Here is a 27,968-nt window from a genome sequence, read left to right as displayed (position 1 = left end):
TATTTAATTTGTAGTTTTTTTTTTTTTTTAACTCAAGATATGAAGTCGATATAGATATGAATTCCGAAGAATTTTGGGCGGGAGCTCTGCCTTCACGTACAGTTAAAGGTAAATGTGGAAACTTACCGTGGAATTCGATTTTGTCGTTTATATGGCATCACCTTGCGCTCGATTGCTCTACAAATATTTCTGCTAATGCCGCCGAAATATCTAACAAAGCTGCAGTCGATTGGTCGAACCATATCAGATTTGTAATGCTAGTAGCACTACATAATATTCTATCGTTCAAAATAGGAGGACCAAATAAAACTGTCGAAATAGACGAGACCGTTATTTGTAAAAGAAAATACGAAAAAGGTAGAAAGCTTAAAAGCACAAAATGGGTCGTCGGAGGCATTTGCCGAGAAGATAAAAGCTGTTTCGTTTGCCAAGTAAACGACAGGTCGGAAAATACTCTCAATTGGATTATATCGAAATTTATTAATTCGGGCACTACTGTATTGACTGACGAATGGAAAGGCTACTACAATATCGACAAATTGGAAGGAATCGAAATATCACACAGGACGGTTAATCACTCTGAAAATTTCGTCGATCCAAAAACGGGAGTCCACACCCAAAATATCGAAAGACTGTGGGGATATTTGAAAAATAAAAAAAAACCTTCCAAAACACTATACAGAAGACCTTTCCGATTCTTACATGTACGCATTTATGTATAGAAAATACCTGAATTGGCCTTCAAAAAAACTAGGAGATCGTTTTTTTTACCTTCGTTCGACATTTACGGAATATATATCCCGGACGTGGAAAGGAACCAATATGGAAGGAACCCGCGACAGTCCCAGCAGCCCCTATAGCGGAAAAACGTTCGGAAAAAAAAGGAATGCGGGGGGGCAACTAAGAAGATTGCAGAGAAAAGTACTACTAAAAAGAAACAGAAAAGAACGACATCAAGTATTTCCGAGTCTTCAACATCGATTTCAACAAAGCGTCGAAGGACCGCGAAGGACCAACGCTAATGTAAGTTTATTTATACCATATATATATATATATGTTTAAAATAGTTTAAAATATCTTTTAACATCTAGTTAAGTATAATTTATTGTCGTCGACGGTCGCCATCTTGTTTGCACGTTAGCTTGCGTGCAGACAAGACGGCGACCGGAAACGCGGCCATCTCGAACGTAGGGAAAAAAAATTTCCCCGTCGGCATCTAGTATCTAGGGGGAAAAATTTCCCCGTCGCCATCTTCGATACCACGGGTAACATTAACCAAAAATTTTTCTAAAATTCCAATGCTTATTGTTATAAAATCTATTTCATTACATTTTATTTTATTAGTTTAAGTTCCGTTAATTATAATTTGTAAAATTATAATCGTTAGCATTTCTAAAAATTAAATAAAAACAAATTTGCTATTTACATACACCAGGCCATATATGATGTATTTCTGTTCTGACTACTGTTTCCCAAGGATCTTTATTTCCATACCAATATTGACGACTTCTATAGATTACCCCACAGTTTGAACATTCTAATACATATCTGAAAAATATTTTCAATAATTATAGTAGTAATTAGTTTTTTATTTTAAAAATAATCTAATTTAATAATGACTTCTTGTAATTTATTCAATCCTAACACTAGTCAATTCTTTCCACAATTAACAAAATATGTTATTTTTTATTGTAAAATAACCTACAAAAACATTTTCAATATGTTCACCTTCAGAAGAAACTTCTGTAAATGAATATATGAGAGGAAATTTTATGGGTACAAATGCAGCTCCGAATGGAGCAGTTTGGACCCCCAAATTTTAGACTCCTCTGGACAAGCAAAAGAAAGAAATCACACACGCACAAATAATCTTTATTTCTTTCCCCGACACTATGAGGCACAGTTGGGTAGAGTACAGAGTGGCCTTTTGGCTTATAAATGGTAAGATTCTGAAATTAAAATAGGAACGGTCAGGTATTGTTCTTCCAGCAAAATTCTCCTCACACCAACAAATTGCAAAAAGAATGGCAAAGACCTCAGCCTGGAAGACCGAGCACTCTAGGTGAAGAACACATGCCTCAAAGAAAAATTCTTTTTCACCCAAGAACACACACAAAGCCAATACACCAAGGCTGGTGCCTTGGTGTAGTGCCATTACTAGTCCTTGATGAATTGGTGAAAACTTCCATATCTACTGAATAACACTGTCTTGCGTGTAGACCCCTCCGGTGAGCTGGACGTGGAAGTTCATCTACTTTTTTGTTAACCTCGTATGTTGAAGTGAAGAAGCCTCCAATATCGACCTTGAACCTTCTGGAAATAAAATATCACTTAGCAGTCTTCTGAAGCTGTAGGTGGATGGGAAGCTTTTTGGCAATGACTTGCAGGGACTGATTGGAGGCAGTGGAATATGCACAGGTAAGCCAGATCAAAGCTCTCCTCTGTGCCAACAACAGTCTGCATCTGTAATATGAGTAGCCATAGGCCCACTCCTAACGGCACATGCATAAGTGATTTGCAGACTGTTGATAATGTTTGTTCTATCGGTAACATGTTTAATATGCACCTGTCAGGTAAGTCACTTGTCCAAAACTATGCCCAGAAACTTGAGCTCATTAATGATTGTAACACCTCCCTTCTATCTTGACACACGGAGCCCTTTGATATATAAGTCTGTGTTATGTGGCCTCAAGAAAACTATACCTCTTGTTTTTGAAGCATTAAAAACAAGTTTGTTGTGCCTGCCCCAATCACACACCACTGAAAGGATATTATAAGCAGCGATCTCGAAGGCCTGCCTGAAGTTTGAAGGAAAGATGATGAATGCATCATCTGCATAAGTGAAGATGCAGCTATTGAAACCAAAGTCCATTCTCAAGAAGTTATCAAAAAGAATATCCTCCAAAAAAGAGGGGCCCACAGACAGACCCTTGTGGACAGCCCCTCTGAAGTTGGTGGGTAAAGATATTGTGGCCTGATGACATAGTGGCTTCTCTACTGGAAAAGGAAGCTCTCCGCAAGGTGAAAGAGGTTTGCAGAACAGCCACTTTGCACCTGCCCAGAAGTGATTGAAAAGATGGTCCATAATGGTCTCCAGAGAAGCATTCCCTCCTGTAAGGTCATTGGCATTACTCAGAACACATTGTGTTTTAAGTTTATCTGAACACAATTTGTAAATAAAACCAGGGGCAGATCTAGATTTTATGACGACTAGAGCTTATTAAAGTCCAATAGGGCCCCATTTTTTGTTAATACAAATAATACCATAAATTATCATTATTATTATATTATTAATATCAACTACTTTTTACTATACGATAAGTGTTCATTGTTAATGAAAAAGTATTAAAAATTTATGAAAATAATTCAATTTTTGTGGGTCCTTGAAACTTGGGGGCCCAGGGCTTAAGCCCTATTAGTCCATATGTAGATTTGCCTCTGAATAAAACCCCATCAATCATTACCAGCATTGGAGTAAAAGTCTTTCCACAAGTCATACTTTGATTTTTTTATGGTATCCTTATAAAAATGCTATGAGATACTCCTCCCCGAAAGTGTCTTGTCGACAATCCTGACATTGTTGAAAACATTTACGGAGTCGGATGTTAGTACTTCTCATCACAGAGAGTTCATTACTCCATGGGACCACCTGTTGACCAAATCGCTTTCTAGGAATAGTCAGGTTGCAAGCCTTATCAATCCTAGCAATCACATTGCCAATGAAACTCTCTGTTTGCTCCATAGTACATATGCAATCAACAATGATGTCCAGACCCTGCGAAGTATCGGCAAAAAGACTCCACTCTGCAGAGTTTGAATTGAAAGACAAGAAACCATACCTCTAATTATGACCCTTGGTTGGCAAGATATTTGCCACCAAAGTTTGACCAGGCTGCTCGTTAAACATGCAATAGGATTAACAGAGCATGTAGTATGACTAATTGTGCCTTGGAAATAGTTGGAAGTAGTTGCAATGGCATTTCTCATGTTTTACAAGCTTTTAGCAATTTCTAGTATAGTATAAAACAGTTGATTTTTGGCACTGTTTTGAGAAATAGTCCAGATTTTTTTCAAATTTTAAATTTAGGAACAAATAGCATTTTGTTAATTGTGCAATGCTTTTAATATTGATAAGTCAGATATAAACTTTTAAGTATTCATTTTAATAGTAATTAAAATTATAAAATATTTACCCTGACCAAGCATATTTAGCTAGCCCAAGCCATGGCATATCTGAAGAAGCACATGTTTTAGGATTTACAACCATCTCTTCACCTCTTTCATAACAACTCTGAAATAAACAGTTCATATTTTCAGTCTGTTAAGAGTGCTTTTTAATAATATTTATCATACTTAAAAATAAAATCAATTAAGATTTTAAATACTTATAATAGATTTTGAATATCCTAATTATAAATAGTTTATCATCTAAAGTTTTTAATGTTACATTTTAATAATTATTTAGAGTAGCTACAAAGTGCTATAAATTAAATCCTGATAGTTATTCTAATCTTATTTAATTGTTAGGTGAATTTAGGCTTGAATGTGAATTTAAATTTATGGTCATTTTCTTCACAAATTTAAATTTTTCCTCAAGTTCTTCTGAACATCATATTCCATGTTGATAGGTGGAAGTCATTACAGCAGTCTCTGATAGCTGTTTTAGGTCTTCAAACTATGTAGAGTTTAGAAATTTTTTCTTTCACAGTGTCCAAAAGCAAATAGTTATTTATTAAGTTTGGACTCTACGATCTGGTAACTGCATAGCCTCCCTCATTCAATCTATCAACCAATGAATTTGTTATTGAGGTTTTAGCTAAACCAAAGACAACACTCACATATAGGAACTTTGAAGCCATTCTGTATGCATAATTATTATACTTATCATTGTAAATGTAAGTTATTGCATCTGTGAAATTTAAACTTGTACATTATTTGTAAAAATTAGTATATTTAAAATTTAATTTTTAATTGAAAATGCATATGAATGATTATAATATATATATATATAATTGTAATAATTTTCTTTTAACAATTTATATGTAGACGAAATTAATCTTGATTTTTAAAGCTAATCATCTCAGAAATAATGCAATATACTGAAAATGCCACAAAACTGACATTTTACAATTTTTAACATTATTATTATGTAATCATGTCTTCCAACACTACAGGATTCTTACCTCTTGCATTGCAAACAAAATAAACAATCATATTGATGAACTTGACATTCTTACAGAACAACAAAAAGGCTGTCGTAGAAATCACAAAGGTTGCAAAGAACAACTACTCGTTGACTCTGTTATCCTGTGGCAAGTTCATAAGCAACACAGAAAGATACACATGCCATACATTGATCACAGAAAGGCATTCGACAGTGTCCCACACACTTGGCTGCTGCACACACTTAGTATGTATAAAATCCATCCCTAATTCATTAGTTTCCTTGGTTCTATCATGCTTCACTGGAGAACAACATTACATCTTAACACTCCATAACACTCACATAAAAATAAATCAAATACACATCAAGTGAGGAATTTTTCAAGGAGATTCCTTGAGTCCTCTTTGGTACTTCTTTGCACTTAATCCTTTATCTAACACATTGAACAAAACACAATATGGCTACAATATTAGACACAACAAAACATTGTTCACTGAATATCACATCTCATGTACATATACAATATCAAACTTTACACATTCACTCAAAATCAGCTTCATCAGCTCTTTCCACCCTTGCATTGGAAACTGACAACCACACCCATCTAGATCAAGAAAGGGACTTACATCCCTTGATGAAAAAAATCATATATTTGGCATTTGGAAAAAATTTAAATATAAAAAAACATTAGAAGAGGACTCCACCATCAACTGTGAAGAGAACAACTCCCTGGTGCAGACCTGGAGAGCTTTATTCAAGTTCCAAAATACCACTTCCCAATAGTAGTCATGTAATGGTCACAGGAGACCAATCAAAATGTGTTCTTTAACTTTTGAAAGATTCCAATTCCAATGCACAAGGCATTCCCAAGTTTCAAAAAATGTTACAAATCATCCTTTGGTGGCGGCAAGTGTTTTTGCCACCACCAAAAAATGATTTGTAACATTTTTGCATGCTGAGGTGGGGAAGTAGCCTCCTGATAAAGGTCGACTCACCGCAAGATTTTTTATTTCCTATTTGTATATGAAGGACAAAAGGAAGGAGGACACTCAGAGTTCATCCGTAAGAAATTTTGTAATTTTTCAAAATTAATTCTGATTATTCGACTGAATAAAAAATTGACAACTTAACTGCCTACTGTTAGTCAAAATTACATAATATCTATATATCTATACTTAGACAGATTACATCTCAATAATGAATCCACATTCTCATTCAAATGTGATTAACATGAAAATCGAACCTACTAGTTACTGAATATTTTTATGCTTAAAATAAATATAGAATCCAGCAGAGAAAAATGTGACTATAAATAGACAGTTATTAGCTTACATAAAAAAGTCATTTAAAAATATTCAAAAGTTAATAACCATTTATTTATAATTGCCTCTTTTTCTGTTATACTCTGTATAATGTGTTTTAGTTTTTATTAATGAAAACTTAAAGAATATGTATTTAATATATGTTTCATGTTCTAATTAAATTTACAGTAATATGATTTAAAATCAGTTATATTATATTGTGAATGGTTCTAAATATATTTAATTATAAATTTATTTCCATTTGTCTAATTTGATTCCAAAATGATTTTAAATTAATTACCTTACATAAATAAATCCTGTTATCAAACTGGTGCTGGTATCTGCATTTTGTAGATGCAAGATGAGGAATACCGTCTCTTCTATGATTCATACTGTTGCTACAACGTATACTGATAAAGAATAAATCATTTTTTTTTGTATGAAACACAATATGTTTTAAAGAAATTTAAAAATTCTGACATTTTAAATAATAATGCATTATTCTAAGAATATAATGAATATTATTCATTGCATATATAGAATAATTTGGGAGAAATATTATATTTAAAATTTACCAAATACCACAGATTCACATTTCGAAAGCATTAAAACATCTAATCTTATAATATAATCGAGATGGGTTGATGATGATGATGATGATGATGATGATGATGATGATGATGATGATGATGATGATGATGATGATGATAAGCGCAGAACCCAAACGGTTAAGAGTTGAAAGTTGAAATTTGTACACGGGGTACGTCACGGGAATGTACAGTAAGGAGGATTTTTCGAAATTTCCCCCGCGGGGAGGGGAGAGAATTAAGGCTAATCCTAAGAAACAGCTTCTACTGTACTATTTTAGATGAGATTTTTTATTTTTAACTGCGCTTTAGTAGTGTATGCCATGAGAATGCACCCTAATAAAAAATTTTTGAAAATCCCCCGAGGGGAAGAGGTAGAGGGTTAAGGATTACCTTGAAGAATTCAGCTTTTATTGTACTATTTTAGATGCAGTTTTTGCATTTTTGACTGTGCTTTAGTAGGGTATGCCACGAGAATGCACATTAACCCTTCCCGGCCAGGGTACCGATCTATCGTTACCCTAATTGTATCGCAAAACGGCCAGGGTACCGATTCATCGTTACCCTGATAAAAATCGATTTTTATAAAATTTATTGACAACAGATGTCAGCACTTGACGGTATCGTCTTGTTTATCGTCTGTTTCACATATTTTTGTCCAGGTGGTGTTTTTCGACTTAAAAAATTTTAATTATCGATGGTTTTTTCTTAATTTTTCATTTTCTGATTAATGCTATAATAATTTATTCAGCTATAATATGTTAATGCATCATAAATATTTAAAGTTATGACCTTCAGTTTCTGATATTTTATATATTTTTTTAATTTTTAGTTTTTAATTATTATTTAAATCTAAAATATCCGAAAATGTTACATCTATTGCTACTGGTAATCATATGTTTATTCCGAAAATAAATAATCTTGTTTGATATAAAATGAATAAAGTATATTAGTTCATTATATTAGTTGAAAGCAGAATAAAGTTCAGATTTTAAACAAATGTTTGATATAATGTGCGATAATTTTACAACGAATAAACATACATGCATAAATGTTATATCAAATCGTACAGAATAATATTGTACGTCGTATTGGCTCAGTGACAATAAGAATGAAGTAACCAGGCAATGTTAATTTTGACAAATAGTAACAAATTTTTAAGTCTGAATGTCAGTTATCATATATATATTTTTTTTTTCTTATAAATTTTTCAAACAAACTTTAATTGAAATATGTCGTATTTAAAACTAACTATATTGATAAATATATGTGATTTTTTTCATATGAATAAAATAATAATTTAATTTTTAGTGAATTTTTAAAATAATATTGCCTGATTCACCTATTTTGACCTTGGCCGTTTTACAAAATAAGGGGGCGTGGCAAACGGCAGGCTAAGGGTTAAGAAGGGATTTTTGGAAATTCAACTCTCCCAGGGAAGAGGAGGAGAATTAGTTTTAGTCAGTATAAAGTGTAAATAATAAAGAAGGAAAGTAAATAGTGGCACATATAGTATACATTTTGAAAATTAATAAATATTTTAATCATTTCTACTGTTCGGGTAACCCAAAAACAATAAATCCAAAATAAACGAATTTGAACGAATATTTGAATTCGTTCCAAATTTGAAAAATTCAAAATATAATGTTCCAAACAAGTTTTCTTAGATTTTAGAATTTTAAAACTAATCATTTTATTTATGTAAGGTTATCATAGTTCGTGCATCCAGAGAAAACAAGTAAGATCGGCTATAATCTAATAATCTCAATCTTCGCTACTGTTACTTTCTGCCCAAGCAATGCCAAGCAAGTCTGCTAGTATAGTAATGTTTTTTAAAATGACAAATCTCAGTAGTGACTGCAACCATTAATGAGTCGAGATCTATTGCTTTTCAATAAATAAGATTAGAAGTCATAAATTCAATATTAATGTAAAACTATTGAAAAATCTTATAAAAAGAATCTAATATTTTTGTTTAAATTATACATACTCTTCTGGTTAGTTTAAACAAAAAGTAACATTTCCTAAATTTATATTTTAAATGGAGAAATATTGGAAAATTTCAATTCATAATATATGCTTAAAAATAAAAAACAAAAAATTTGCATACGATAGCGTTATTTAAAAATTGCGCCACTTACACCGAATTTCTAACATCACCTGCCGTCGAGATTACCGGAAGCTCAGTCATTGGGGTTCCCTAGGTAAACTTTAACCCATTTTTTTACACTAAATTTTAATTTTTTAACTTAATTTTAATTTATTAAATTCTTTTATAATTAATTAACCAATATTTGATATTTTAAAGTTTGAAAGTTTTTTAATTTGATGTTTCAAGAATCCCACTCCACGAAGATGGACAAAAGTAAGTATGCAAGTGCTTAAAAATTTAATTCTTTAAAATTCTATTTAAAACATTAGTAATTATCCGAATAATCTTATTTTAAAATTGAATTATTATTTGTATAGATAATTTTTAAGACAATAATAATAATACACAACCATCTCTCTAAGTTAAGTTCAACAAAACACACCAAATTTGGTAGGTATTTTGATGAACTGTATAAGTGTTTGTCAAAATGCTACAGAGCAAAAAGAAAAAAAAACACTTGATTAAGTGTATCCTAAAAAAATTTTAAGTGAACATTTAAAGAATATAGAGTTTATTCTCGCTGCATTAAGGATGCCAATGATCGTATAGCTTTACTATCAAAGTTGAAGAACCTAAGTCTAAAAAAACAATTATACGTACGCAATGACATTAATTATTAATATATATTTTGATTTGACGTTTCAAGAAATTTATATTCACTTTAATTTTAGATAATTACTCCCTATTTATAGAAAAAAATTTATTACGTTCCTTTTTAACTAATAATGACTCATTTGTTTGTCTGACAAGACTTAAATCCAAAGCAAATTGGTTTTAAAATAAACAAAGGTGTAGTACCAAGAATTGAAACTAAATGCTGCCAAGTATCCTTTCCTAAATTTGTAGAGCAAAAAATAGATAAGTATAATTTACAGGTCAAATTCTATTTTTTAAATAATATTTCATTCATATACTTTGACTCAATATTGTATTAAAGGTTAATATAAAATTTGCATTATATATATGTTTAAAAAGTTACAAAACCTAATTTTCTTCATAAAATTTATTTATAAAGTAAAAATATAATTATGTTAGTGTTATAGACTTACAAGGGGTTAATTTTTAAAATGAACTATTGGTAATATTTTTATACATTTATTATATAAATTATTTATGCAGAATATAATGTATTAATTATTTAAAAAATATGCAAAAACTGCTTAAATATTGATAGATAACAAATTTTTTCTAATTAATACTTCTAATAGCAACAGGAAAATTGTTCCTATTTTAAAATGTAATGTAAACAAATGTAAACAAATCCTACAAGAATGGAAGAAATATTTTAAAACTGTGGAGATATCAAAAATCTTAGCTTGTGATAGACATCAGCAGCTGTTTTTGCAGTGAAAGTAGCATGAACTTTATATATAATAGGTAATTCAATTGTATTCTAAGTACATGCTTACGAGAAAAATATTTTATTTTAATAACACTACTTATTGTTTCTCTTAAATAAGAAAAACGAAAAGATTGAATAATGATGCTACCCAAGGAATGCAATAGAATTATTATTATTTATTATGACATTGGGACTGCAAGTTTTAATCATATTTTTAATTTATTTAATTTAAAATATATGCTCTCCATCTCAAATTAGTACTGTAGCGTCTTGCCCCTGTACGTCATACTTTTCATTTAACAACAGATTGTCACAATGTTTCTTTGGTTGGAAAGAAGTTAATAGATGACCATGCCGGTCGTCTATTAACTCCTTTTGGGAGAAAAGTTTTGAATTGAAATAATATGACTTCTGATTTGTATTGGAAGTTCATATATAGTTAATCAGGGCCTCTTGACCCTAAGCTTTCCATATCTGGTCTTGAATTTATCTAACTCCATTCTCGAGATTAGAGAAAGACACAGACAGACTACGACAGTGGGAATTTATAGGTCTACAATTTTTTCAAATTGCAGTCCAATAAAGTACACATGCATAATATGCAATTAATATGACATTATTATTATTATTATTATAAAAATAAAATAGAATTCAATAAAATACTTTGGACAGAGTAAGAGATCTTTGTAATGATTATTCTACAAAAGTTATGTATAGGAAAATTGAATTTAATAACAACTAATTTTTTAAATACGATTAAAACAGTTTGATTTTATCCAAAGTACATGAAAGATCCATTTATCAGATGAGAGAATCATCCTGATATACTGTTAGCAGAGATAATCCAATTTGGTAGTTTCCAAGAGTTCTGTAATATTTACGATAGCAACATTGAAGCAAAATGTAAGAAAATTATTTGGAACACACGTGATAAAAAAACTATAATGTATTTAATTAATTACCTTAAGGACAATATCAAATTGTTTACTATAAGTATTTTATTTGTAAAAAAATTGTTTGCATAAATACAAATCATCATAACATTATTTATCTATTTATCTTAAGTATTTTACTTAAACAAAAATGTTTGATAATGACATCATACAGGTAGAGTAAAAGCATTTTAAACATTTTGTTTTATTGTCTTTATTTTCATTTATTTTGAGAAATTTAACTTTTACCATTTATATAAAAGTCTAAAATAATGTGATTTTCCTTGTTAACAAAAACCATTATTTGTAGTCATATTGTTGTGGGGTGGTGTAAATTCATCCAAACAAATGTATTTCTGTACTTGCTTAGCACTAAATATAGGAAATCTTCATTAGTTTGAAATTCAAGAGACAAAATAATCATGACTTCAAATAATCTGAGATTTACATATTTCTATACAATATATCAAATGTCATGTAACTGATGTAATTTATTAATCAAATGGAACACAACTACATATACAGAACACTACTTTCATTAATTAATAATTATTAATAATAAACTGCTGGTAAACAGCACACATCCAGTGAGAACCTCACAGGTTGTCAGATAGATTTTATAAAAAGTAAAGCAGAATTCTCAAAATGTAGCCCAAATTATTTTTAAAGTAGCCAAAAAAGTACTAAGTTACCCAAACCAAGTAGCATAAGCCCTAAAAATAGCTCAATCTACTATTTGTAGCCCATCTTGGAACCCTGAAACCCAGCCTATTCTATGAGATAAGTGGAAAAGAGTAGTCAATGGGTAAAGTAACACCCAAAAATGTGTTACTGGAAAAGCAGTCATGTTGACCATCTTAGTACAGTTCATGGTGTATTGTTCTCTTACCATATGGAAGCACATGAACTTCAATCTAAATGTATGAATTAACATATGCATATCACAGTTCAAACAGAATTTTCAACTCAAATCTCAAAGTAGCCATAGTTTGAACTAACCAAATTCCTTAAATATGTAAATCTCTATATCCCCAGCTGGGACACTTGTTTGAACTGTGGCTTGTATGAACAACGGAAAAGCATGGTACTGAACTATGTTCCGTTTCTGAATAAAATTGTTGAGGGTAGCCAGGGATAGGAATCTGCGTGTAATTTATAGATGCAATCCAAAGATTTACTGACTGTTAAGAAATGATAAGAAAAAAGAGAAGCCTAACGAAATGATGGGAGTATATTCAATACCAATAAAGGACCATCGTTTTAACTCCGACCTTGTGTATGTTGGCGCCACTTTACGTAACCTGAAACAAAGAATAAATGAACATAAACAGTCGATAAACAGGAATGTTGACAGTATGGTTCTGGCAGCCTTTGCTAAGCAACAGGGTATCTCGGTGTGCTGGGATGAAGCTGTTATCATAAAGGCTACTAGATCCAGACAGGCAATTAAGCATATAGAGAAAATGGAGATACATAAAGCACAATTAACATCACAGTGCATCAATCACAGAGATGCAGACAGTCTGTCTTCTGCTTGGAAATCCTTTTTTGAATAACATGCTTCTTCATGGGCAGCACTGTTCTTTATTTTTTGTTACCTATTTTGAATTGTTTTTTAATTGGTTTGCTTTTTTACCTTTATATTCATTGTACGTTTGCATGATGCACAAGGCATATTACCGTTAAAATGTGCAACCGCAGTTGGTTTTTTGTGTTTTTATATTTCGTAAATTCGAATTCTTAGTTCTTTTTCGTTTGTACGATTAACTTAGGAAGACTGATCAAGTCAGTCGAAAATGTTCTTAAATGATTAAATATTGTGCTGGAAGAGTGAAAGGTGTTTTTTATTTATCATTTATATTTTTAATGATTAATTTTGATTCTGTTAATAACACATGTAAGAAAAAAAAATTAAATGCACTTCACACCTAATGTTTACCTATTATAATGTTAAAAAGTAACATACTCTGTCTTACAGTGTTAAAATCAATGTTTTATTCACAAGCTAAAAAGGATAGTCTTAAACTATCAAAAGTAAGGATGTACCAATAAGCAAAACGGCCGATTACCGATTACCAATTAATTGGTCACGCATTATCAGCCGATATGATTAATCGGCCAATTAGTGTTAATAATTTATTGTATTAATAGGTAATTATATTATGATTATCATCACATGAAATTATATATTCTTAATAAAAATATAAAATTTCATTCAATAAAAATAAATTTATAACAATTTGTTATAAAAATAATTTTCAATATGAAGCTATTTTTTTTCTTTTACTGTGGATGCCAGCAACCGAGAAACCACCTCATCTTCAATAATTCACACAATAGAGACTCTGAAATTATTCTTATTATCAAAAGCAAAGGGCAGTAGTTCCTCTAGTGGCATTAATACCACAATAGGACTAGAAAATTCAATAAAAAAAAAAAAGATTTTCAGCATACATAGAAAACAAGTCTTTATGCTTGTCATCTTTATTAGATTCAAGATTCAAAATAAAATTTCAGAAAAAAATAAAAAAGATATGGTAGAGGATATAAAAAGATGGACAATCAATAGCTTAAATAATGTTGATAATTCAAAATCTCAAGAATTAAATCCTGAAGCTTCCATTTCTGGAGATGATCAAGATGGAGGAGAATCTCCAAGTTTTTCTAATTTATTTGATGAATTAGCTTCCAGTAAACGAAAATATGAATAAGAGCATGTTTTTAAAAAGAAAGAAAAAACAAAATAAGTGAACAAACGTTTCGATCAAGAATTATAAAAATATTTACATTTACCTCTTATACAAAGACACGAAGACCCATTTTTGTGGTGAAGTTCAAAAGAACTTTTTCTTAATTTTAGCAAAATAGCTATGAAATATCTAAGTGCCCCAGCATCTTCCATTGAAAGGGAAAGAATTTTCAACACTGGAGGTAACATTTATGAACCAGCAAGAAATAGGCTATGCCCTGAAAATGATGAAATTCTCATGTTTTTGCATCACAATTTAAAGGTTTCAAAGTTTGAATATTAAACTTTTATTGGTTTTATATATTTAAAGTTTAAGCTTTAAATAAAAGAGATAGCTTTGAATAGGTTATATTATACCTTATAATATGTATTGATAAAAGAAATAATTTAACTTAAAATTTTTTAATATTCAGTTTGTCACGTGATGTATAATAAATATATAACAGAAATTTATTATTTTTTATTACTAACCTTATACGTGACATTCTAACAAAAATATTAAAATGCAAAATTGGCCAATTATTCAAATCGATTAATCGGAGAAATGGCCAATATGGCCGATTACCAATTACTTACCGATTAATCAGTGCATCCTTAATCAAAAGTACTCACGACTGTGCAGATGTAAAATTATACCACACACGTAAGAAAACATTTTTTTAATAATTTTCAAATTAATATTTACCTTATCTTAAAAAATTTATAAAGAAAACAATCTCTATCATAAGAAATTATGTTTACTGTCTTAATTTGTTTATTTCATCATAATTATGTAAATCTGTGATATTAAAAAATTTAATTTTTGATATTATAGTATTTTATTAATAATCTATTCTGTAATTTAAAGTAGATTCAATTAGTTTATTACTAGTAGTCCAGAACACCTCCTAGTGGTCATTCTAGCAGCAGCAGTGTCATTCCATGGTATAAATAATAAATTCATATCAATAATAAATTCCTATTACAAATAAAAATAATAATATACTGAATTTCTTATGGCGTACCCTACTAAAACGCAGTCAGAAATGCAAAAAATCGCATTTATTGTTAATTGAAATAATAGCTAGGGGCACCCCTAGTGACCATTCTAGGCATACCGTTACAGATAAACTAACATGCGATCAATGGCTTATATTATTAGATTCCATAACTAATTAATTTATGTAAGCAACCATGCATATAGTTGATTGTTGTAATAAAATTAATTTCCTTTCAAAGTCTACATATTGTTTAATATACTGTAGCAACAATTTTCCACTGACAGAATATAAATCAGTTCTAACAATCTTAAATAATTTTTAAAAAAAATGACATTAAGCCATAAACTCTTAACTACCAAATATTCATTTTATTAATAAATGAAAAAATAAATAAATAAATAAATAAAGAATTGGTTAAATGTAAATACTGCAGATTTTTGCAGATTGTCTGGCATGTCAGTCTATCCGAGGAGTCCACGAAATCAGATATTTCCATATGGTAAAAACTGGCATGCCAGTTTATTGGGCTGCAATTTGAAAAAATTGTAGACCTATAAATTTCGACTGTTGTCCATCTGTCAGTCTTTCCTTAATCTCAAGAATGGGAATTAGATGGTTGAAAGATGAGACCAGATATGGAAATCTTGAGCTGGAGATCCCAATTAACTATATACACACTTCCAATGCAAACTAGAAGTCAGATTATTTTAATTCAAAACTTCTGAAAGGAGTTAAAAGATGACTGGCACGACTCTATTGTTAAAGGAAAAGTATGATGTACAGGGGCAAGCCACTGCTAATTTGAGGTGGAGTGCATATACTTTAAATTAAAAATATGATTAACAACTGCAGTCTAGCATTGTGATGATGTCACAATAAATAATTGCTGGTGAGGTTATACATCCTTCTCTAGAGGTCACCAAAAAAAGTTTTTATTCTAAAACTGTGAAACTGTCAGCATTACATCAAAAACTACGATTATACATTTAATTTCTGCATTTCGTCTTTTTCTAACAATGTAAAGTATTCATGGAATGTCAAAAATGCTTTTTTATATTTTATTGTAATTCGATCCAAAAACACAAGAACATCAAATTTCAGAAACTTGCAGTAAATCATCTCAACTTATACTGATTAACATCCACTTTGTGTGAAATTTGAAATAATTATTTTTAAGATCAGGATAGATTGTCAGTGCAGCCCACACTGACTAATTACTACTACAACTAATGTCAATAAGCCACTAATTGTTTTATTGCACTGTAAACCAACACTTGTTTCCTGATTTTAAGTTAGTCAAATTACAATGTTATTAGCAAGGTTGAGGCCAAAGTTTTAAATGCAAAAACATGTACGTTGGACGTTCAGCGCCACTTTCCTGTAAGCTTAGAAGTTTGACAATGGCATTTGGAATGTCGAGCATTATTCCACCGACTTTCCAAACACCATTGTCAAACTTCTAGACTTACAGGAAAGCGGCGCTCAACGTCCGATGTACACGTTTTCGCATTTAAAACTTCGGCCTCAACCTCGTTATTATTTTATTGTACTGGAAAGAATGTTTTCTTTAACATTTATTTAACAACCAGTTTTATTAGATCTGATTAATTTTATTTTTTTAAATTAATCATAGTTTAACCAGCATTCTGGTCTCCCCCAGTAATATGTGGCATGCCAGTCAATCTGCAAAAATACAGTATTAATAATTTCAGCAATGTTTGCAGTTAATAAAAATTAATAATATATAGTAGAATAATTAGCAATTATAAATTATATATCATATTTCCAAATAAAATACAATATACATGCTATTTATATTAATAGTATTTTATGAAATATCATATATACCATGTAAACTTTAAAATGATGCAGTTTTTTAAATTTAAATTTATTAATCTTATTATTAAGATGTTACAATAGAAATGAAGCTTTTTCAACATTTTTATTTAGTTTGCCTTTTATATAATTTTAATTAAAATGATATCCGATGAAAATTAAATTATTTATAATTAAAATTTTAGTTATTTTTTCAAAAATATACTTACCCACATGACTGACAATAAGCATTACAAGTAAAATATTGATCAGGAAATGTACTAGGTATAGTTTTATCTATATCACCACTAAATTTTTCATTTAATACCTAAAAGTTAACAAAATTCTTAATTTAAGAATATTCAACTTTTCTTAATTAAATTAAATTAATACTTATTTTTAAAAATATCACATTTACATATTTTTAGTTAAAGTGCATTTTCTAATCTAAAGTAAGTGCTGAAACTCAAATTAAACTGAAATCAATCTGCTGAATAAATTGAGCTATGAGCTTAGAAACAAATAATTTAAGTACAAAGTTATAAACTTAACTTTATTATAGCTCAATTATTTAGCAGATTGTCCAGTTTAATTAAAGTAATCAAATTAAAATGTCTTTTAAAACACACATATCAATGATAAAAAAAGAAAGTCATTTCATAAGGATTTTTCATAATATTGTGAGAGTGATTTCTACTAAATCATGTTAAGGAATAGAACACTCGGGTACATACAGTACTAGAATGTTAGAAATTTTGACTTTCTGGAATTGAGAAAATAAAAAAAAGTGACTTTCTTTAATACTTTGTGTATAGAGAAATTTTATTTTCAGAAATTTATTTGAACCTCTTCCAATCTAAATAATAATATGAAAATTGGTTAATGAAATAAAGACAATTAGTAGATGTTTTTGAGCTAGATAAGGACATGCACACATGCGAGACAGTAGGGTAAATTCAATGTTGAAAATAATAAAAATTTTTTAAGGTTATAAGAATAAAGTCGAATTAACATTAACTGATTTTCATTAGAAATATTTTACTGAAGAGTTGTAAGGATATCAAAAATTCGTTCAAAGAGAATCTTCATTATCAGACATTTCTTGAGCCTCAACATTTAAAATATTGTGGTCTGAAGACCACGTGTTCTGTTGCCTAACCAGCTCGTAACCAACCCCTTGGGTGGTTCACGGTGTAAAGGAGGGACAGGCCCTCATAGTGTAAAAGCTTCCTGTTGTAAAAGTTAATGGGAGGAGGGGAGATATGTGGTCCAAAAATCACGTGTTCTATTGCGTGATCCTTGGGTGGGCCACAGGGTAAAGAAAGGATGGGCTGCAGGGTAAAGAAAGGATGGGCCGCATTTTCGGAAGAAAAAAAAAAAAAGAGAGAGAGGGAGATCGCGCATGCTCAACGGAAGAAGAAGGACTTTTTTCGGAAGAAAGAATGGAGAGAGGACGTGTAGACAATAGAGTCGCGAGATTGTTTTTTTTGTGTGTGTTGTTTCTTTTGTTTTAGTGTCTGTTATAGTGAAGGGACAGAGTAGTGATTGGAAGGACTAAAATAAACTTTAAGTTCCTTGCATTGGAGTCATAGAGTGTGTGATTTATTTCTTTGAAGTTTCTTTTTGTTTTGTTCCTGCACGGGGAATACTCTAAAGATCGAGTACTTCCCCACAATATCAATAAAAAATTATTGGAGGTATTAAATAAAGATCTCTTTCTTTTATCATCAATTTTAATGAATTCTTTTTCACTGAAAATCATTCCAAAATCATTTAGAACATTCTATAACTTCCAAACTCCAAATGTTTACTTCCCTCTTGCGAGTGCATGCCCTTACTTATCTCAAAAACATCTATTAATTTTCTTTGTTTCATTAACCAATTTTCATTTTACTATCTAGGTTGGAAGGAGTTCAAATAACTTTTCGAAAATAAAAATTGTCCCGAGACATATTGTTAACAAAAATCATTAATTTTTATTCAATTTCCACCAAATCAAAAATTCTAATATTCTAGAAGAAGTGTATGCACCCCAAACTGGTCTATCACTTATCATAATTTAGTCAAAATCGTTTTCAGTGTTATGAAAAATCCTTACGAAATGACATCATTTAACAAAGAAAGTAGGCCTACTTTTGTCTCATTATTTTAAAAAAGATGTAATTTCTTTTGTAATTTTTATCTTTAATAATGTATTTTGTAAGTAATTTTCTTTTTTAACACTTAAAATTTTAACCTATTTTAAATAAATTTAATGTTCTAAATTTTGAATATTACAATTTTTATAACTTACTTTATTTACATTTTTATTAAATATATATTAACAATAAAAGTTTTAAAGATTAATTTTTCTGCAATATTTGAAATTCTTACCTTTAAAGCTTGATAAATTATACCAGGTGGACGACACGATCTTACTGACGAATTCTGCAAATGTTTTTTAATAGCAATTTTTAAAGCATCAAATGAAGTTGGCGGTCTGATAGTTCTTGTACCTGCATATTCCAATGCACTAAAAGCATCAATACTCAGTCCCAATTTTTGAAATCTGAGTTTTAATAAATCTTCAGCACTCTTATTATTTTCTGTTATAATAAATTAATAAAAATTTCATTATTATATCTTAAAATAAAAATTATATTTTATTTTAATTTAATAATTGGAAAACGACTAAACATGATATACACAGGGTTCCTATTCAAATTTTTATTTTAAATTCTGTGACTTTCCCTGACTAACTTTGTACAAATTTCCTGACCATCACATTCTTTACAGTACAACACATTGACAAAATAAAACAGCATTTGATTTACTATGCACATACACTACTGCTTCTCCAACTTTTTAATTAGTTATTCTTTCTAATTAACAGTTATCTTCTTGCTGCATGCAGACAGCTACACTTAGTCAATCATAATGTTAGCAAAAAATAATAATAACCATAAACAAAACAGCCAAGAAGGCAAATTCCCTGACTTTCCATAACTTTTTCCAAACACTAATGAAAATCTCTGATTTTTTCCTGACTTTGCAGGGGCCTGGGAACACTATATAGCAGGGGTGGCCGACAAGTTGATCGCGATCGACCGGTCGATTGCCAAGCCAATTTTGGTCGATCGCTCGCTCGCGATGTCTTGACTTAATGTATTATATTTGTAACCGAACGCAACAGTATGCATGCAGTTATGACTCGACTCGTAAGCAGTGCACCTTGTACTGAAACACAGTGTATAAACATAGTATGTATTTTACACCTCTATCTCCCAACTTAGACTATGTCTATGACAACAGGTCGATCACGACATATTTCTAAGATAAAAAGTAGATCTTATGTACACAAAAATTGGCCACCCCTGCTATATAGGATGAAGAACTTTTATACATACTGCTACAATAAATCTGAAAAAACAAAAATTCTTCTATTACAGTTTACAAAAGAATGAGAAGATCCAAAAATGTTTGTATAAATATCTAAATTTCATGCTTGGATGTCCATATTTGGCACAACAAGGAACTGGGCTCAAGTCTAGGTCTCTTATTATGACATGCTTGTTTTCAAAGTTTAACTGGTAGTTTCAGAGTTAACTGACATTTTGATTTTATAATCATCAAAGCTGAAAACACTGCTTTGCATAAATACTTAGTACAAAATCTAACAACAGTAAAATTTTAAAGGCCCTGACCAAGATATATCAAAGCCTGTCCCTCTGTACCTCTGGTTCCATCTGTAAACTTAGATGAAACCATAAAGTTGTGAAAAAACTCATCTTTGTTTTGTGCCCCAAGGCAAAAAAATTTTTTTAAAATTTAAAATAGCCTTGTAAATTAATAAAATTTAACTATATTATTTTGAAAAATGTCAATTATTACGTTTTCATTTCAGAAGTCATTACATTCAAAAAAAACAAAACTATGTATAAATTAATATACAAAATGAAAACTTTATAACTATAAATTATTGGTATTACTTTTTACTTATTTGCAATCAAATAAGCAAAAAGTAATTCCAATTGTTTAGTTTTTCAACTAGAATTTTTTGATAAACTAATGTATTTTTAAAATCACACAATTACCTGTAGTAAGTATATTTGTGTGGGTTGTTTCGTGAAAAATTATCACAGCAGGCCCAAGGGACGATAATGGACCGGCAAAATTACAGCGAGCAGAAGCGGCTCTTAATTCACGGGAAAAGTGTTGAACATAAGCTTGAGATGCATCTCCCAAAAATGTAAATAAGTCGTTACATAATCGTTCAGATCTTGTGCGATAAATAACTATATCAGAGATTGCAAGAACCTAATCCAATAAGAAAGAAAAATATTATATTAAAATATTAAATCTGAGCAATAATTATATAATATTTAATAAAGAGATAATAAAGTTTTTCTATATTTCTGTTATTATAATCAAATATGCAATTATTTGTTATTAAACATAATTTAAACATTATTATTATTAATTATAAAAATAAAATTTTAATTATTAAAAAATATATTTGTATTATAAGATAATTTTTCAAAAATACTTAAAGGATTTTTTTTACACAAAAAAATCATAAAATTTAAATCTTATCGTTTTCTCGCATATTTTCAAATAAAGTTTTGCAATATCATCATAAACAGATAAAGCATAAAATAGTATTTTTTCCTTAATCAAAGAAAATTGAAGGAAAATTTCTAGTTATAAATCTCAGCATAAGATGGCAGCTTAACTGCTTCATTAAAGCCTAATTCTTTACTTTAGTTATCTAATAATTGTTTATTTTTGGGCTAGAATAAGACAAGTTTTTAGATATGATTGTATATTTCCAGCTACTAAAAACTTGATGTACAATAAAGCATAGCCAAACAAAAACCTGTAATTTTTTGTGACAAACTTTATCCAATATTCTTTCAACTTTTTAAATTTTCTTTTCTTCTTTTTCAATTTAACAAACAGAAATATTCTTTGATATTTATATGAAAACTGTAAATTATTCTAACACTTCTAACAAATATCGGATTTTCTGAATTTTTCCATTTTCTATATCAGCGGTAGTCAATCTGGTCTCTACCGCCCACTAGTGGATGTTCCAGCTTTCACGGTGGCTTTTTTTTAATTTAATTAACTTTTTAAAACATTGAAATTGAAATTTTTTAAAGTATTGTTTAAAACATTTTCATGGCAGTATTTAAAAACATTTTCATTAGGTTTTCATAAAATTCTTTAGTGTTTATATTTAAATTTCTGAAAATATACTATTTGTATCGCCCGCGCATAAGTTTAGTTCACATTAAGTAGTAATAAACATAAGTTACTATTACACAGGTATCTAAGAAATATAATGAGAGCAGCTCTGTTTGTAATTTTGATTTTCCAAGTGTTTAAAAATAGAAAAACTAAAGTAATTTGACGTGATTACTTTTTTATTGTCGGAATTTTATAATTTTATATGGATTTTAATGATCTGTTTTAAAAAATATTGAATGTAGATCTGCTGATGAGGGACAAACTAGTCCAAAACACAATATCTTGTATGTTTACAGGTGGAAAATAAAGACTGTTTGTTTTTATGATACGCTTTCTTAACTTCTGCTGAACAAAGACATCGGTATAATATGTCCTGAATAAAATAAATTCGAGTAGACATTTTAAATACTATATTATAAGATAAGGACACAGAGGCATATGAGTTAATGTCAATTTGCAGCTTCAAGGAGTTAGCTAATAAAACCCTTATAGGTTGCCAAAGTATTGTGTCATTATTTATTGACAAACTTGAACTATTTCGTTATAATCTATTGAAAAGAAAATTTTATCAGTTTCCTGAATTATCATCTATAAAAGATGATGTAACTCCAGAGGATATTGACAGATTCAGTAGCCACCTCAACGAACTTAAACTGGACATGGAAAAACGATTTGAAGATATTTTGAAATTGAAGGTGTATGACTGGATGAAAAATCCCTTTACAGTAAATATTGAAGAGGCTGATACAACTTGCCAAGAAGAACTGTTAGAAATTAGATATGACGAAGAAAGTAAACATAAATTTGATAGCAGCAGATATGAAAACTCTATGGCAAAATAAAAAAATGCCTGTCTTATATCCAAATATGTGGAAAATGATATTCAGTTTATTGATACCTTTCCCTACCTCATGTCTTGTGGAATCAGGCTTTAGTGCTGTTAATCATATTATAACCAAAGAAAGAAACCGCCTGAATATTTCTGAAAGAGAAGACCTTCGTTTGTTCCTTACAAAAATTGAGCCAGATATCCAGTATTTAGTTTCGCAGCATCAGCCTCAGGGATCTCATTAATAATTTAATTAATTAAATGTAATTTCATCAGACTTCATGCTTCTGTGTATGCAAATTATAAATAAAAAGATAGATTTAACTACAGTAAGTTGTTTTATAAAGATTTATTCTGCCAAACTTAGCAAAAGTCCGACAAAGTATTTGGTAAGTAATTATTATTATACGCTTTAACTTGCTGTAACTCTGCTTTATAAATTTTATAAAGTAAAGCTACTTCCGTACTTGATAAATCACCATTACTGTGGAACCAGTGGGCGGTTAGAAAATTTTACTAGTAACAGAGATACATAAGTGGGCGGTAGGTATAAAAAGGTTGACTACCCCTGTTCTATATAAACAAATCACAATCGACAATCAGTTTAAATAGGTTTTTTTAATGCAAAAGATGTAAAGTGGCTGACATTCATTGGCAGATTAGTGAGGTGTATGGAAAAAACATAATGAGCGATGGAATGGTAAGAAAATGGGTTAGAGCATTTAAAGATAGCCGTACTAATGTCCATGACAAGGAGCATAGTGAGCGACCGTCTGTCATTACTGAAGACTTGGTGCAGAAAGTTGTTGCAAAAGTTCGAGAAAACAGACACTTTAAGATTTTGCCATCCAAAACAAAAAGCGTGGCAAGCTCAGTAAGGGGATTGTTTAGCTTCATGACAATGCCTATCCACATGTGGCTCTACAAACCCAGCTACAGGTTTCTATGAGGACGAATTCAGAAGCTGGTTGTACGATATGAAAAGTGCCTTTATATTGGAGGAAATTATGTTGAAAAGTAGATTAAAGTACAGGCTTTCATGCAAGAATAAAATTATTTAAAAAATTGTAGTTGTGTTTTTTAATATCAAATAGTACTTACTTAAAAAACAGGCTTCGTAATTATTAAAAATAATACTTTATACTTAACTGTTTTTGTGAATTTTAATTACTATGAAGGAAATATAGAGGATTCCTTATTGTGTTATCATTTTTTAAATTAAAACAAATCAATTAAATTGCAATTTCTTTAAGTAATTTAAATGTGAATAATAAGTAAGTTAGTCTTTGAAAATAATTCAAAGACAAACTTATTTCAAAGTGATAACTAAATACATACATTTTGTTTATTTTCTAAATTTTTTCTATCAAGTTAAAAATTTTCATAAATAAATTACTGAATGCAACTTACTTTTAACAGAAGTCTTGTTCGTTGATTCTGATTGGATGTTAGACCAAGTAAGCCTTCCGTATCTATCACGACAACATTTAAGACAGAATCGTAAGCAGCCCACATCCCAATTGTACAAGAACTTTGAGCAGCTGATGTTTTGAATATTTCTCTTCCATTAAAAAATGTGTTATTTAATGTAAAAGATTTACCTTCCCCCGTATTACCAAATATAGATGTAACTTTTACAGGAGTTTGACCATTACATCCCAATTTTTGTATAAATGCTTCTTCACTTGAAACCTATTTTTAAAATAATTTCATTAAATTTTACTATTAATTGAATAATAATTTATAAAATAATAATTTTTTAAATTTAATCTTTAATTAAATATCAATCTTTCACTCTCTCAAACTGGTTAGCAATATTAAATTTAAAATTAACTTATAAATTATAATATTGATTTAGATAAATGAACATTTATTCTAAGTAAACTTCCTCATGTTTGCATTAGGATGATTGAATTAACCTATAATTAAATTGAGTTTATTACTGTATACATCCATTTCTTAGTTTTAATGTTATTTATGTAGTGTACCATTTATTGTGTTATAAACAAAACATTAAGACATATAAATGCCTGTTTTGATCATTTAAAAAATTTATAAATGCCTAGCTATGTTGCATGCATATACAGTATATTGTTAAGATGTGTTTTAAATTCATTATTTCATTTATAAAATGTATAAACATGAAAATGACAATGTTTTTGGTTTTACGGTAAATTAATTGCTAGTGATTATAAATTTTGACGTCTTTCAACGTAGAGTATTTGATACTATTTAGTAGTTAATTTTATATTTTAACTTTATCAGAAAAATAAAATTTTCTGCAGAATTAACTTTTCTTTAGCATCCAATTATTTAACAATAACAGTTTAATAACTGTTATTTAATTAAAAAAAAATATGATTAAAAATATATTCCAATTAAAATATTTTATTTTAATTGGAATAAAAGTTTTTCTTAAAAACAGATCTAAATATTTATATAACTTAAAAAAATTTAAATATTTTTATACTTTTCCCAACATTTTACATATGAATTCTGAAGATAAAAGTATAGAGCTTTAAAAAAGATTCAATTTAATAAATTCTTTAACTTCGTCATATAAAGTTTTCATTTTAATGCATATACAGATATCTATTGTATAACATGGTAGTTACTTTGCAAATAAGTGCAGTGTTATGAAAATCTGTGCTATACGAAACAAAGAACTAGTGCAAAACACAGGGTTACATTCCAGAAGTTAGCGAAAGTATACTATCCTATTTTGTTACTAAGAGAAATAAGTTTATTAAACCAATCAATAATTAACTAACAATTCCAATTAAAAGTACTATATTATGTATTAATATTAATTTTAGTTAAACCAGGGAATTTTCTTTACAAAGTATTATCGTCGTCTCAGCTTTTTTGTCTATCTTGATCAGAAGTATAAGCAACATTTACATATTTATTATTTTTATCATAAAAATTTTGTTATGAATGACAAAATAAAAATATGTTACTAATTGAAAATTTCTAGGGTGCCCTTGTTTGTTCAGTCGAGTACCAAGCAATTTTTTTGCCAGAATTTGTGTTCAAATACCAAATTGTTTGAGTACCGAGATACTGTTGTATTTCGTTTGTCATTTTTACGAGTGAAGTAATCATTGGAAGGTAAGTAATATCTACAATTAAAAAAAAGTTTAATAACACTTACTTATATAAACTTTACTAAATACAAAAATTAATCTATAAAAACAAAACACAGTGACAGTCTTAAATGCTAATGTCTGAAAGCAATGTCAACAATACTTGGTTGACAGGAAAGCTAAGACAAGGAAGAAAAAATTGTACTATCCGTTTTCATTAAAGTAAACCTGATAAAAAGAACAAACTGAAAACTAACACTTCTCCCACACCGGGTTGTATAAACAGAAAAAAATTTAAATACCTTCTAAAACCGATAACCGGTGCGAACTATTTTTCTAAATGGCGAACGTTTTCATTGCCCCTCCTGGGCTCTTCCTCAGGCCAATTCTGGATTTGATAATCGAACAGCATAAAAAATGGAACGTGTTCCGTAATTTAAACGATCGAGTACGTTGGGCACCGCGTGCCGTTCCAAATATTTAAATTTTCTTTTATTCCGTTTGGGAACGATGTGCGCCTCCTATGATAAATACGCGTGACGTCAACTGATTTACGGCCTTTCTTCTAATAAAAACTGCCAAGCAGTGGAGAGTTTCCTTTCTTCCTTGAAATTAATACATGTTGTTGTGCGATCGGCTTTATAAATTTCAATTTCCTCCAGAGTTCTCAGATGTTCTTGATGTTGGGTGGTGCGGATCACCTTTGCCTCGTTAAAATTCGGTGTTATATCCGGGTTTGCTGCATACGTTGACAATGCCGTTGTGTATTTATGGCGGGTAATGTCGGATTTATGCTCCTTTATTCTAGTGCATAGTGGGCGTTTAGTGGACCCTATGTACAGTAATTGTTTCTGCCATCTGTCGTCCTGTAGAGGGATACTGTACACTCCCGGAAGCCTATACGGGTTAGGTGCGTCTTTTCCGTTTCTCAATAGGCTGTATATGGAAGGGTTTCTCCGATAAGCGATTTTAATTCCCCTTTTTTTCGCAATTGTGTTGTATATTGTTTTAAGGTGCGGGTTGTATGTCATCGGGGTCCTTTCTGTGTTTTCTTCTCTGGTAACTTTTTTCACTACGCTTTCTTGGTTTGTTATACTGCTTGTATGGAGGTGCCGGTTATATAACTTTTTTACGATGTTAGTGTAACCGTGCTCTCTTGCTATTCTATTAATAAACGTTAATTCCTGTTGTAGAGCATCGTTTGTGGAAGAGTGCGTGTAGGCTCTTTCTATTAAAGCCCTAAAGGCAGCCATTTTATAGGAGTAGGGGTCACAGGAATCGAAGGGGATGTACGATGGTATGGTTGTAGGTTTTCTGTAGACCCTCGTTTGTAGTATCCTTTTTTCGATCCTTATTTCTATATCCAAGAAGTGGATTATTTCAGGACTGTGTTGCTCCATTTCCAGTTGTAGGCCATAGGGGTTGTCGTTCATGGCCGTTTTAAACTGCTTTAGGTCCGGCATCGATTTCCAGAGGATAATGATGTCATCTATGTATCTTCCGTATAAAATTATGTTTGAGAGAAACGGTGACAGTGTTTTGGCTTCCAATGCTCTAATTACCATTTCACATAGGTCCCCGGATAGCGGACTCCCCATGGGTACACCCCTCTCCTGTGCATAAGCCTTTCCTTTGAATTGGAATACTGAACTATAACACGCCAAATGGGCTAACTCTAAAACTTGATGGTGCAGGCTGTCATCATTTACTTTCTCCATGAGGAAATCTCTCAGTGCACAAAAACAAGGTTCTATTCTAATTGAGGGGTATAACGATCTAAAGTCCCATACTGTGGCATAACC

General features: G+C 30.1%; 1 protein-coding gene across 2 annotated transcripts in view; it reads right to left on the bottom strand.

Annotated features, from left to right (window-relative positions):
- Window positions 1-27,968, bottom strand: part of LOC136986926 (zinc finger FYVE domain-containing protein 1-like) — a 70,466-nt gene that overhangs the window by 23,834 nt on the left and 18,664 nt on the right. For both annotated transcript variants that reach the window (XM_067284568.1, XM_067284569.1), the window contains exons 3-9: window positions 24,491-24,772; window positions 21,096-21,318; window positions 19,396-19,607; window positions 17,253-17,350; window positions 6,767-6,875; window positions 4,194-4,291; window positions 1,431-1,548 (exon numbers count right to left, since the gene is read on the bottom strand). In XM_067284568.1, coding sequence (XP_067140669.1) covers window positions 1,431-1,548; window positions 4,194-4,291; window positions 6,767-6,875; window positions 17,253-17,350; window positions 19,396-19,607; window positions 21,096-21,318; window positions 24,491-24,772 — 1,140 coding nt within the window. The remainder of the gene's footprint in view (window positions 1-1,430; window positions 1,549-4,193; window positions 4,292-6,766; window positions 6,876-17,252; window positions 17,351-19,395; window positions 19,608-21,095; window positions 21,319-24,490; window positions 24,773-27,968) is intronic.

This window comes from Centruroides vittatus, unplaced genomic scaffold (genome assembly GCF_030686945.1).
Source record: "Centruroides vittatus isolate TY-2023 unplaced genomic scaffold, ASM3068694v2 scaffold_1323, whole genome shotgun sequence".
Lineage (NCBI taxonomy): Eukaryota > Metazoa > Arthropoda > Arachnida > Scorpiones > Buthidae > Centruroides > Centruroides vittatus.
The sequence above is the reverse complement of the archived record's forward strand: the minus strand, read 5'-3'. Positions and strand labels throughout refer to the sequence as shown.